Source organism: Chiloscyllium plagiosum, unplaced genomic scaffold (genome assembly GCF_037043375.1).
Source record: "Chiloscyllium plagiosum isolate Xiang-an unplaced genomic scaffold, Cpla_swu_hap1 HiC_scaffold_4, whole genome shotgun sequence".
NCBI lineage: Eukaryota > Metazoa > Chordata > Chondrichthyes > Orectolobiformes > Hemiscylliidae > Chiloscyllium > Chiloscyllium plagiosum.
Genome location: NW_028270142.1, coordinates 98,554,509 through 98,569,416, shown reverse-complemented (window position 1 = coordinate 98,569,416; position 14,908 = coordinate 98,554,509). Strand labels below are relative to the sequence as shown.

Below are 14,908 nucleotides of genomic sequence, written 5' to 3'. Positions count from 1 at the left end.
TTTCCTTGTCCGTAGACAACACAATAAGCACAGAGACTATACAAAACAGTAAAGGATGAAGCTGCGAAAATGGTTAAGGATACAGTTTACACATAAGAGGTTAAAAAAAGATACTGAGGAAAAACTACAAAGTGAGTTGAGATTGAGGCTGAAACTCACTGCAAACACAAAGAATAGGCAATTCACAATTTATTTTTTACATTTATTGACTTTTGAAGTATTCATGTCAAGTTTAAAGAACCAGAATTTTCAAAATATAGACAAAAACAAGCAAAGCATAAAAACCAAGTTGGATTAAATCTCAATTTTTTGAAAGCCTAAGATAAATGCCCAAAGTATCTGGAAATCCCCGAAATACGGAAACGCGTTTACTTTTTCTCTTATGTTAATAAGAACTTCAATTGCACAGAACTATGCAGCACATTAGAAGACAACTTTGTCCATCTAGTCTGTGGCGGCATGCTGCAAGAGATACCAATCCCCTGATCTTTTCCTCCAGTCTTGTAAATATTTCCTTTTTAATGAGATCCAATTAGCTCTTGAAAGCTTGGACTGATTTCCCATTCCACCAGGCAATGCATTCCCAATTACAGTAAGTCTAACTCTGCTGTAGTTTTCCCAACAACCTTAATCTAGGTCCATCTGACATTGGACTCCATCTTCTTTTTCTCTCTCACTACTTTATCAAGACCATCTCTAATTCTGAATATCTCCATAACACTCAAACATGGGGCAGACAGGCAGATTATAGACCCAGGGTGCCACCATAAGAATCTAGGCTGACATTTCACTGCAATAATGCCTGCAAAGAATGTTGGCACTTCCAGTGATCATGAAAGAGGGTATATAAATGCCTGCAATTTTTATTAAATTGTTATTTACCCTTTTCTGCTGAAAAGCAAGAAAATTCCAGACTACACCAGTCTCCGCACATAACTGAAATCCCTCTTCGCTGGTTCATTCTAGCAAATCCCCAAGGTCTTGATTTTCTTTCTAAAGTCAAAAATTTGACACAGTATCTAACCAGTATCCTTGAAAGCGTTGTTGACTCCCAAATCAGTAATTATAAACATCTATTTAGAAAGCTAACAATCCTCTTGTGCACTTTTGAAAGCAGATTTATAAACTTGTCTCACCACATGAACCTACAGGTGTCTCTCTTGCTGCATGCTCATTACTCAAAATTAATTAATACCACCTCATTACTTTCCCAATCAAGTTGCTCAATTTCACCATTCTACATCTTTATGAAGTCAGCCATTATTTTATTCATCACTTAAATGACTTTAGAAATGTAAAGTTTAGGAGCGAGAGAAGACCATAAACAGAGAAAAACTGCAGGAAATTGCAGCACAGCTTTAATAGGAGGCAGTTCATTAGGATGATCCCCAATATAGTCTTACAATCTTAAATGTCATTCTGTTCATGCTTTCTCCACCATTCAATATGGTCATGGCTCATTATGTAACTCAGCAAACTATTCCTGCTTTCTCCCCATACATTTTCAGCCTTTCAACCCTAGGAACTATATTTAACTCCTTCTTGAAAGTATTCAATGTTTCAGTCTCATCGGCTTTCTATGGCAGACAATTTCACAGGCTCACCATTCTCTAGGTGAAGAAATATCTCCTCTCAATCCTAAATGGCCTACTCCATATCCTTAGACTGTGACTCCTGATTCTCCCTAGTCATCAGGAACATCCTTCCTGCATTTACCTGTGTTAGCCTATAACTGGACATCAGATTCCTCTGATTCTTCAAACAGCAACGTATATAATCCTAACTAATTCAAGCTCTCTTTATTAAATCAGTCCTGCCATCTCAGGAACGAAGCGGGTGAAAATGAACACTGCAGATGCTGGAGATTAGAGTCAAGAGTGTGGTGCTGGAAAAGCACAGCATGTCAGGCACCATTCAAGGAGCAGGAAAAAACATCAAAAAAATACCTATTTTTTTTTTAAAAATCGACATTTTGGGCAAAAGCTCTTCATCAGAGGCTGGGAGCCTTGGGGGTGGAGAGATAAATGGGAGAGGGGTGGGCCAGGGAAGGTAGCTGAGAGTGCATTAGGTGGTTGGAAGTGGGGTTAAAGGTGATAGAGGAGCAGATAGGTGGGAAGGAAGATTGACAAGTGGGACAGGTTATGAGGACAGTGCTGAGCTGGAAGGGTGGAACTGGGGTTAGGTGGGGGAGGGGATAGGGAAACTGAGGAAACTGGTGAAATCCACATTGATGCCATGGGGTTGGAGGGTCCCGAGGCAGAAGATGAAGCGTTCTTCCTCCAGGCGTCGGGTGGTAAGGGAGTGGCGATGGAGACATGCAGGTCCTTGGCAGAGTGGGAGGGGGAGTTGAAGTGTTTGGCCACGGGGTGGTGGGGTTGATTGTTGAGTGTGTCCCGGAGATGTTCTCTGAAGCGCTCTGCGAGTAGGCGTCCTGTCTCCCCAATGTAGAGGAATCAGTCTGGTAAATTTTTGTTGCATTCTCTCTATCGCCAGAACATCTTTCCTCACATAAGGATACAGAACCTGCACACAGTAATTCAAGCGTAGTCTCATTAAGGCCTTGTACAATTGCAGCAAAACATCCCTGATCCTATACTTGAATCCTCTCATGATAAAGGCCAACATACCATTAGCTTTCTTCACTGCCTGCTGCACCATGAATGCTTATTTTCAGCAACTGGTTTACAAAGACACAGGTCTTGTTGCACTATTCCTCTTCCCAATCTACTGTCATTCAGATAATCTGCTTTGCGTTTTTTGCTATATCTTACACTTATCCAGATTATACTTCATCTGCAAATCATCTGCCCACTCAATCAACTTGCTCAAATCACACTGAAGATTTGCTGCACCCTCCTCACAATTTACCCTTCCACCCAGCTTTGTATCACCTGCAGACTAAAGAGATATTACATTTAGCTCCCTCATCTAAATCATTAATATATAGTGAATAGGTGGGGTCCAAGCACTAATCCTGCAATACCCAACAACCCATTTGCTTTCTTTACTGTGTGCCATTTGGAAAAAAAACCTGTTTATTCCATTTTTTTTGTTTCCTGTCTGCCAACCAGTTCTCTATGTCAGTACACAGTAACTTTATCAAGAATTTTCTGAAAGTTCAGAATGCACAAGGAAGTGGATACATTGGTGGACATAATTCAAGATTTCTATAGTTTCTGGTACAGTTCCTATAGATTGGAGGGTAACTAATGCAACCCCATTGTTTAAAAAAATGCAGAGCGGAAACAGAAATGTATAGACCTGACATTGGTAATAGAGAAAATGCTAAAGTCCATTCTAAAAGATTTAATAGCAGAGCACATGGAAAACAGTGGTATGATCGCACAGTCACCATGGACTTATGAAAGGGAAGTCATGCTGGACAAAGCTACAGGAGGTTTTCAAGCACACAACTAGAAGAGTTGATAAGTGAGAGCTAGTGAATGTAAATTAGTTGGACTTTCAGGAGAGACAAGATTCTTGGAAACTGGGATTTAATTAGCCATTAAACTGATGATGAATTTCCCCAACTCTACTTCCATACTACTACTAATTTTTTTTCCAGTTCCTCCCTCTCATTAGACCCTCAAGTGCCCATTTTGGGGCATTATTTGTGTACTCAGTTGTGAAGACAGAATCAAAGCCTGTATTTTATCAGTCTGCCATCTTTGTTCTCCATTGTAACTTCCCTGTTTCTGACTGTAAGGGACCTTCACTTAGCTTCACTTATCTTTTTCTCTTCACATTTCTAAAATAAATTACTGTTTGTATGATCCCTGTATGTTTCTTGTACACTATTTTACCTCTCATAAATCAATCCCTTTGTCCCCCATTTGCTAAAATCTAAACTACTCCCAATCCTCAGGGATGTTTTTTCTTTAGACATTTTGTACACCCTGAATTGGATATAATACTATCCTAATTTCCATTGTTAGATACGACCAGGTCACCTCTCCGGTTTTGGTTTTGTGCCAGTCAGGAATTAACAATTGTTGCAATTCCTCCATGCCTCACTTAAATATTTGTCATTGCCTATCCACTGTCAGCCATTTAAGAAGCGCTCCCCAATTTACCTTTGCAACTCGTAGTGCATACCACTGTAGTTTCATTTCGATTCAGAACCACCTACATCACTCTCCACCTGAAAGAATACTAACCTAATGATCATTCTTCCTCATCTTGAGCAACTAGGTTGCCAATTATTCCTTTCTCATTTCATAATACTGTCTGAAATGGCCTGCTCTCTCGTTAGCTCCCCAATATATTGATCCAGAAACCAGCTTATACACAGCGCAAGAATTCCTCAACAATATTGACTCAATTCTTTTGATTAGCCAAATCTATATGTAAATTAGAGTTGCCCAGAATTGCAGCTTTATTGTTTGCATTTCTAACTTCCTTTGTTTAGGCCTTCCCCAACATACCACTACAGTTTAGAGGCCTATGTAAATCAACCACTCGTTTTCTGTCCTTTGGTGTTCTAAGCTCTACCCTTGCAGGTTCCACTTTACCGGAGTTAGTTTCCTTCATGCTTTGTGTCATCATAAAATTTGAAATGATTTGGAGGTGCCGGTGTTGGACTGGGGTGTACAAAGTTAAAAATCACACAACACCTGATTATAGTCCAACAGGTGTATTTGGAAACACTAGCTTTCAGAGTGCTGCTCCCTCATCATGGGTTTGTGCAACGCTCTAAAAGCTAGTGCTTCCAAATAAATCTGTTGGACTATAACCAGGTGTTGTGTGATTTAACTTTAAATTTGAAAATGATACAATTATACACAATACCTAATCATTAACATAACAAAAGAGCAGTGGTCGAAACTAAAGTCTAATAGATATCACTATATATTTTAGGTTATCGGTTTGCTTGCTGAGCTGATGGGACTGTTCTCAGACATTATGTCACTATGCTAGGTAACATCATTAGTGAGCCTCCAGTGAAACATTGATGTCTTGTGCCACTTGCTATTTATGGGTCTTAGTTTGCATTGGTGGGTGGTATCATTTCCAGTTCTGTATTTGAGAGGTTGGTGAATGGAGTTCAATTCTATATGAAGTTGTTAATGGAGTGCTGGTTTGAATGCCAGCCCTCTAGGAATTCCTGCACGTCTATCCCAGGATGGATTATTATCCCATTTGAGCTGGTGTTCCTCTCCGTCTGTGTGTATGGATACAAGTGATTGTTGGTCATGTCTTTTGATGGCTAGTTGGTGCTCATGTATCCTGGTGGCTTGTTTCTGGCCGGTTTGTTCAAAGTAATATTTGGTGCAGTTCTTGCAGGGTAATCTGTATATCACATTGGTTCTGCTGGTTGTGGGTACGGGGCCCGTTACCTTCATCAGTAGTTGTTTAGTTTGATAGTGGATTTGTGGGCTACCATGATGCCTCGGGGCCAGAGTAGTCTGGTGGTCATTTCAGAAATGTCTTTGATCTATGGTAGGGTGACTACAGTCTCTGGGCGTGTTGTCTTCCTGTTTAGGTCTGTTGTGCAGGAATTGGCAGACTGTGCTTATCAGGTAAACGCTGTTCCAAACATTACACTGGACAAAGTGGCAGGAAACTAGCCACTAGGCAAAAAAATGCACTAACTAGCCACCAAAAGACACGTCCAACAATCACTGGTATCCATACACAGAGACAAAAAGGGACACCAGTTCCATTGGGACAATATATCCATCCTGGGACAGGCCAATCAGATACATGTGCAGAAATTCCTAGAGGCCTGACATTCAAATCAGAACTCCATTAACAACTCCATATAGATTTGGACCCCATTTGCCAACCTCTCAGAAACAGAACTGGAAATGATGTCACCCACCACAACAAACCAAGATCCAAAAATAGCAAGCGAGATAAGACACTAATCCTTCACCACAGGCTCATTGTGGATGTTACCTAGCATGGTGATGAAACATCGGAGAACAAACCCATCAGCTCAGCGAGCAAACTAGCAACCTGAGCTACAAATCTTCTGTAAAATCTCAAACTATATATTTCAATACAGTCCAAAAGACTACAATACTCTGCTTTCTGGCTGAAAGTGATATCCATATCTTCACTGCAGTGCCACTTTAATGCCAGGGACTTTATTTATGCAACAAGTCTATCACGTGCCCTTTATCACAGCCCTGGGACATGAAATACTTCCCAACCACTGGATTAGCCCTGAAGCACATTATCCATTATAAGACATATAAATCAGTTGTTTTTCCCCCAAAAACATCAAATGAGTGAGCATGTAATCTGATTTGAATAATATTAGCTGCAGGATGAGCGTGGGTTAGACACCAATGAAGAACAGAAGATGCTCTTGAACTTGAGTTTAATAAGTCTGCCAAAATTGGCTTCTCTGACAATATAATACTCCCACTGTACCCCAGTGAAACATCCATCTAGATTCAGTCGTCAAGCAGGTAGTCACAACTCACTGAGAAGAAACTGAGCCAAGGTGATATTTAACGTATTAGTTCTGATTTAATACTTGTTTCAAGACATGCAATAAGAAGGTGCAGGAGATGTGGAAAACAGATTTATTACTCCAGAATATCTCAGTCTGTCCAAGTTGATTAACACAAAGGTAGCTTGGAAGTCAGCTGCCACCATTTTTCCTGAATCAAAACTCAAGGATTTCCTAACTGGACGTTAATAATTTCACTGTTCAATTTTTCTATACATTAAAACAGGTTTAAATTTTCATTTTTGAGAAGTCACTATGAATTTCAGTTCTATGCCTTTCTAATTGGCTTTACATGTTGACATAATGATTCATCAGATTAGAATTAAATTGGATCTTGTGATCTGTTTCATCTTAAATCAATGCAGAACAGTGTGTAATTCTGTTTATCTCATTTGCCACTTGAAAAAAAGTTTAACTTTATCATTTATGCCCTGTGTATACTGTCAACTGCAATCCAAAGCAGTTCCAGTTTCCTGTGCACACTGGTTTATAGTTGACAGTACAAACTCTACACTGATTCTGCATTAGATTTTGAGATCTGGAAGATTTTTAAATTAACCCATACAGACATGTGCTACCATACCTCTGACAAGCAGAACTTGAAACTGGATCTTCTGACCCAAAAGCAGAGGTACTACCATTGCGCCACAAGAAACCAGAGGTCTGGAATTAAATATTTTCTAATCAAGCCGTTCAGAATTGTCATTACATACTTCTGGAACAGGCGGGATTTAAACCCAGACTTTGTGCTCCAGAGATTGGGAAATCACCACTGCACTGCAAAAGCCTCGAAGGTCTGGAATTAACTATATTATTATAACTTTAACCTTTTTGCAGTTATCAATGTTACAATATAGAAACAGACCATTCTGCCCTTCAAACTTGTTACTGTTCAATTTCCCCTTGCAGCAAGCAGTCTAATCTCACTCTTCTACTCACTTTCTGAATCCTCTTATGTTAACTCATAAGTAGCTATCTAATTTTAAATACTTTCTAATCAACCAGAGAGGTCATTACACACTTCTGAAGCAGATATGAACCCAGGCTTTGTGGTCCAGAGTTAGGGACACTACCATATCATCAGAGCACTAAGATCCAGGATTAAGATTTTTTTAAAGCAACGTGTTCAGAGACGTTAATACACACTTATGGAGCAGGAGGGACTTGAACCTGAACCTCCTGGCTCAGCAGTAGGGACACAAGTGCCTATTGAGATCTGGAATGTTTTGTAATTAAGCTCTGAAATTATTAGTATTTATACAACTTACATCGGGTACACTAGAATAAAGATAAATTCACACATTTTACTCCAAACAAGAATACAGAAATTATTTGTAAAATATTTGGAGAAATTTCATCATGATAAAGCACCATCCAAAAGTAATATGAGGGTAAAACAAGAAATAAAACGTATTTTAAAAAAGGTATTTGGTAATAAATGACAACCAATTACTATTCCCCCTCCTCTGCAGGATATTTTCTCCTAATGTTAATTTTTAAACCCTAATCTTACAACAATAACATCCCTTGTCCTACCAAGGTCAATTCAAAAGATCAGAAACCAAGTATTGTTGTTGAATAAATTACATGCAAGTCCAATTGGAAAAACATGGAACTGTTATTCATGATGGTTTGTGAAAAATGAAATCTTAAATCTATGCTTATATCAAATTATTGATACATTATGACCTTCCCATAGAAGAAAAACAATATTTCTCGCAAATATTTGATGGAAAGAAGTCTTGTTTATGGTAGGAAATATAGCCCATTTACCTGGCTCCTGTTTTAGATAAGCTAAAACAGTCTGCACCAAAAGCTGGTGTTTTTCCAATTGATAAATTGGTGTTGAATAGACACTATTCAATTGAGCTAGCAGGGCACTTGGCGCGGCTGATCTAATAGCAATTGCTTTTACAATGCCTTTTCCAAATAAATAACATCTACCACAAAGCAACACCTGGTTGATCAATTTGATTACAAAGTCAGTTCTGCTATAAGAGGTAGCTCCGTTCTCGTGCAATCCCATGTTATACAGAAAACGCGTAATAGTGGTACCATTTAAACTAATAGGGCGGGAATCACATTATAACCAAAACACGCTTTAAAAGGTTCGTACTTTAGAAACAGTGTTTCCAATTCGTCAATCTCGTCATAGCGAATTCGCATTAACAAAACGCACTGCTGCAAAGGTGAAGACAAAATAAAATCATCACTTTAAAGAAAATAATTCCAAATATCCAATTTCAGGCCTTTTTCCAATAGTTTTTTGACACATTACTGTCAATTTTTTACGTCTTTACAATTGGGCTTTCACAAACGAGTGTTATCACTTCTCGAATTCATCTCAGCAGAGCTGCAAAATGATGCAATAACACTGCATGGAAAACAATTCAACTATTGTTTTCACATATATAACCAGGTGCTGATTACTCCGTTGGCTGGATGGCTAGTTTGCAATGCAGAGCAGCTTCAATTTCTGTAGTGGATGAGATAACATGAAAGCTCCCCCTTCTCAACCTCACCTGAGGCATGGTGACCCTCAGGTTAAACTATCACCAGTCAATTCTCTGCTAACAGAGCAGCTTTATGGTCCTCTGGGACTATGACAATTTTACTTTTATACTGTAAACAGTCTCTCAATAGAGTGTAAGATATTCTTCATAAGAAAAACACATAACATCGTGTTACTATAATTTTGTTTTCCATTTTTGTAACTAATGCTTTCCCACCCCCAATTTCCTAATGGTATGAACCATTCTTTGACAAGGTGATACCTAAATTAATTTCTCTCATAGCAGTCAACCAAGAGGAGAAGCATGATACAACACGAAATAACTCACCTTCCAACTTTCTCTCCCTGACATTTGTTTTACAAGCTTCCTTTGTTCCTGTTACTTCAGGAGGTGCTATTCTCTCTCCATCGTCAAGCTTCCAGCACATTTCAAGTGACATTTCAAGTCAGAAAATTAAACAAAAAATTATGATAAGTTTATGTCAAAGTACTCATTTGTATTATTGCCTTGAACAAATACCCAACAATTCTTGTTTCAGATTTTTAGTTTTGTGCTTTTCCTTAATGACATCTTCAGTAATCAATATGACTGCCCTCAGCACGACTGTAAAAATAAAGACTTCCCTGGTCTTCTTGCCTTCATACATTTGTGTGTGATGTCAGGGTGCCAAAATATTTCCATTTTATCTAAGATATAAGAAACAGGAACTGAAGGAGGCAATTCAATCCTTCGAACCTGCTCTGCAGGTAATAAATTCACCAAATTCCTTAGACAGCTCCTTCCAAATCCATGACCATTACCATTAGGACAGGGAGAACAGATACATGGGAATACCAGAACCTGCAACTTTCCCTCCAAGCCATTTACCATCCTGACTTGCAAATATATTGCTGTTCCTTCAGTGTCATTGGGTCAAAATCCTGGAACTCCCTAACAGCACTTTGATTCAACCAACAGCACAGAGAATTCATTGGTACAAGGTGGTAGCTCACCACTACCTTCAAGGGCCACGAGGGATGAACAATAAATATTGGCCCAGCCAACAACACCTCCATCACATGAATGAATAAGAAAAATTCTGATGTTCCACCAAAACTCTACTTTTTCACATTATCTCTCTTATTTCCCTCAGTACCCAAAATTATAACAACTTTTGCCTTAAATGTATTCAACAGCCAAATCTCCAAAACTCTCTGCATTAATAGATTCCAAAGATAAACAACTAATTAAATGAAGAAACATCATGTCTACCCTGGTCTATGCCCCACAATTTTAAAAATCTCAATAATAATGGCAAGTTTCTATATACTTCTTAACCACTTTATCCACCTGTCCCACTACCTCAAGGGACCAGTGGAGATGCACACCAGGCTCCCTCTGATCCTCAGTGCTTCCCAGGGTCCAACCCATTCATCGCATAATCTCTTGCTAGGTTTCCCTGAACAAGTGCATCACCTCACACTTATCTGGATTGAATTCCATTTGCCACTGATCAGCTCATCGATATCCCCTGTAATCTAAGGCTGTCCAACTCTCTATTTACCACCTCACCAATTTTTGTACTGTGAACTTGCTGCTCAACCCTCCTACATTCAAGTCTAAACCAAATTATATATACTACAAACAGCAAGGGCCACAATACTGAAGTCTGCAGAATCTCAATAGAGGAGAAAGTGAGGTCTGCAGATGCTGGAGATCTTTCCTCATTCCTGAAGAAGGGCTAATGCCCGAAACGTCGATTCTCCTGTTCCCTAGATGCTGCCTGACCTGCTGCGCTTTTCCAGCAACACATTTCCATCCCAGAATCTCAATAGATACAGGCTTCCAGTCACCTCTCAAACATGAGCCTTTGCTTCCTATCATTCAGTCAATTCTGGATTCAATTAGCCAAATTTCCTTTGATCTCATAGCAAAGGTTGACCAGGGGAAAGCCTATCAGTCTCCCATACGAGACCTTACTTTCAATCGATCACATCCAATGCATTGCCCTCATCTACATACCCAGACACCTCTTTGAAAAATTCAATTAAATTGGACAGACATGACCTCCACTTAACAACGCCACACTGACTATTCTTGGTGAATTCTTGTCTCTCCAAAGGCAGATTAATGATGTACTTCAGAACTGCTTCCAATAGTCTCCCCACTACTGAAGTTAGAATGACTGGCCTGTAATTCCCTGCTTTATCCATTGCCCACTTCTTGAATAACAGTTTAAAAATCGAGCTAAACTGATGTCAAACCACAAGAGTCTTTTTTTTTTGAAAAGGTGTTCTTTTACTTATTTTTACCCTTTTCTGATTTATAGGAAAATCAAATACACAAGACCATAAATGCAACAACTCCAAAGTGCAGTAACTGAAAAAGCTTTACTCTGTCATTGGTCAAACCAAGGGCTCATGCAATCCTATACAGTAGTACAAACGGACTAGCTATCAAATGAGGTGATTTAGCAAACATCTGCAACTTAAAAGTAATTGTCCAGGTGGCCTCAGCAAACTAAGCTTCAAGGGCTGTGTTTGAAAATCAAACATTCAATATAAATATAAGTATCAGGCTTGACACAAGTCAAGTTTTTGTTGAAAAAAGCTCTCAACATAAATGCTTAGCATGAACAGAATGCAAGACCTGCAATGTAAGGAACAGTTTCAACTACAAAGACTATTTTGGACATTAATTTGAATGCTGACAACCAATAACCTTTGTATAAGCCATAAACAAACCAAACAGTAAACTAATGCATTTTTAAACACAACAGAAATGGGGGCTTTGCACTCAACACACATCTTCCTGTAGCAATTATATTTACATTTGATGTTATGATTTCTTTGATTTTACAGAAAACATACTTTTTTTTCTTTTAAAACATACATATCTGTAAATTCAGTAGATTTACAGGGCTTTCCTGAATTGTGGCAGCTGTTATTTGGGCAAGGACAGTGCACCACTACAGCTATAATTTTCCTTTTCATATGAGAGGTTTAAAAATCCATCTATACACGGTAATTATAAAGCTGTAAACAGCTCATCGGGCTGCAGACTCGCAAATAGTACCAGGCCTCCAAAACGGCCCAGTAATAAGATGCTGCAATATTCTACTTCTGTCAGCAGAGGCAGAGGAATCAAGGAATTCTCGGATCTTGGACCTTGTAAGCAAGGGGCGGGCGGGGAGACAACTACAGCTGACAGGAATCCAGAAAACATTTTAAAAACACCCCGAGGAAAATGCGTTTCGTCAAACGGTAAAACTTGCAAACGCCGTTTTCTCTCTCCGATCACATCGGATGCCCTGGACACTAATGCCCAACAGCACGAAGACCGAGAAAGATTTTAGCCAAAAGCGCTTGTGTACAAGTATTAAGACGTGCTGCTGCTTCGTCATGGTCAGGGATACTTTGTAATTGCCAGGAGGGCAGCATGCATTTGGAATTGCAATGGTCCTTTCTCACAAACAACAACCACCCACCCCCACAAACCATCTCATCCTCCCGACACGAAGACAGAGACCAGACAAGTATCCACTCGAGTCCCAAACACATACCAAACCCATCTCTCCCGGCTGGCCCTGGCCAACTCTCATCCATGTATCAGCAATTTTAAAGAAAACAAACAGTCCCGGAGAGGGATAGCATGCTGCAAATGTCCACTCCTTTGACAATAAGTTTTAAATTAATACAACATATCTATTCTGCACAATCCGGATTGAGTGTGTCGGCTGGAAAGCCGGATCAGCAGCTAGCTCCATGTTCTCTCTCCCCCTTCCCAGACGCCGTGCCCCAGGCCTTGGCCGGGGGTACCTCCGCAGGCTCAGGGGTCCGGGCCTCGGCCTCGGCCTCCTCCGCCGCCGCCTGCCCTGAGAGAAGGGGAGGCAGGGCCCGGCTTGCAGCCTCCTCCATCTCCATCACTGACAACTCCGGCAAGAACAGAGACCGAGCGAGGAGTGGGCCAAAGGAGAACAACATCCAAACCGCAGACACAGGCAAACGGTCACCATTGGCAACCCGGCTGCCAGGGGCCTGCGCCGCTCACCTGTTTAAAGGCCTCCTCCTCCTCCCTGGCCCTGCCGCTCCGGCTCCCCTTCACTCCCTGTCTCTCGGCTCCGCCGCGCAGCCCCGCTCGCCAATCCCCATCCCCGGCGCGGCACCGTCACCTCGTGAGTGCGCGTGCGCATACGCACGCGCACGCGCACCGCGCCATCGGTCCGTGCCACGCGCACGTGAGGGCGGTGCTCCTCGCGCGTGTTGTCCAGCGACGCGCAGAGTCACTGTGAGGGCAGCCCCAGCAGCAGCACGTCCGTGCTGAAGGACCCGGCCAATTGCGCCTCTGGAAATGCACTGAGCAAAAGGTGGTCAGGCCCCGCCCACAAACATTCTCAGGCGGTATTGCCTGTTCGAGAAACAAAAGCGAAATGCCGGTGATGCTGCAATTCTGAAATGAAAACACAGAGTGCCTCAGGTCCGGCATTTCTGTGGAGAGAAACTCAGTTAACGTTTCCAGTCCAGTGTGCCGTTTCTCTGATCTGCAGACTTTGCCACACGCAGAACAAGTTGTGCTTGAAGGGTCGAGCAGATTAGGTGTTCGGAGATTTATGTGCTCTCTCCAATGCCTCCCGCCTGCATTTTAGTTCTCCGACAAGCTAGGGACTCCCCATGAGAAAGTTTTACGTCTTTGAGGACATCAGTAAAGGGTTTCTGATGACTTCCTGGAGGTCCCTTGCCACAATTACGTTCCGAACAAAGCAGTTACTTAAATCATCTAGTGTCTGGGACAATTAGTCTATTAATTCTTCGCCCCCAGTATCATATGCTGAAGATACAGGATAACTATGATAGGCATTTTGTCAAAACCTGTCTGCAGCTGGCTCATCCCCACAGCCTGCGCTCCAGTACTGACGTCTACCTACTTCTGGAAAGCACACGATATAAGTTTCTCTATTAGTGGCAAGGAGTTCAAAAACTGATAGAAGACTTCTGCTGGTATCGTTACCACCCCTACTACAACCACAATAACTTGCATTAAAAACCCCGTTGACTAAGCAAATTATCCTTAACAAGGTGCTTTATCAAAATATTTTTAATGCCTAACTAGAGGAAATATAAAAGCAGATGGCCATTCCAGACACTAACCATCTCTGTAAAATTGCTCCTCTGGTCCCTACTTTATCTTTTAATTCTCACCTTAAACCTATGCCCTCTAGTTTTAGATTTCCCTAACATGGGGAAAATCTCTTGGCTTATTTAACGGGTGTCACAGTGGTTAGCACTGCTGCCTCACAGCGCCAGAGACCCAGGTTCAATTCCTGTCTCAGGCGATGGTCTGTGTGGAGTTTGCACATTCTCCCCGTGTCTGCGTGGGTTTACTCCGGGTGCTCGGGTTTCCTCCCACAGTCCAAAGATGTGCAGGTTAGGTGAATTGGCCATGCTAAGTTGCCAATAATGTTAGGTTAAGGGGGAAGTGTGGGCGACTAGATCTGGGTGGGTTGTGCTTCAGCGGGTTGATGTGGATTTGTTAAGGCGAGGGGCCTGTTTCCACACTGTAAGTAATCTAATCTAAAGAATTCTGAATTATCTACTCCCCTTTATAGACTTCTATAAGTCCCCCCTCAGTCTATCCAACCACTCTTTATAACTCAAACCTTCCAATCTGGGTAGCATCATAGTAAATCTTTTCTGTACTCCTCCTAGTTTAATATGTGGCCTCACCAATGTCTTGTACAGCTGCAACAAGACATCTTATACTGAATGCTCTGACCGATGAAAACAGGCATGTCAAAAGCCTTCTTCACTACCCTGTCTACTTGTAACTCTACTTCCAAGGAGCTATGAATCTGTACCCCTCGATCTCTTTGTTCTATAACACTCCCCAGGGTCCTACCATTGCCTGACCAAGTCCTGCCCTTGTCTGATCCACCAAAATGCAACACCTTGCATTTATC

General features: G+C 41.2%; 1 protein-coding gene across 3 annotated transcripts in view; it reads right to left on the bottom strand.

The window, feature by feature from the left end:
• The window catches only part of wwp1 (WW domain containing E3 ubiquitin protein ligase 1), a 161,450-nt gene extending 148,337 nt beyond the window's left edge, over positions 1 to 13,113 (bottom strand). The window contains exon 1 of one of the 3 annotated variants that reach the window (XM_043688142.2): positions 13,003 to 13,113. Coding sequence is in view for 2 of the 3 variants with exons in the window: in XM_043688141.2 (XP_043544076.1) it covers positions 9,301 to 9,324 (24 nt within the window). In the remaining variant the exon portion in view is untranslated. Of the gene's footprint in view, positions 1 to 9,300; positions 9,370 to 13,002 lie in introns of those variants that run through there. The other 2 variants (XM_043688141.2, XM_087986505.1) reach the window with 2 other exon arrangements.
• Between the last annotated feature and the right edge of the window lie 1,795 nt (positions 13,114 to 14,908).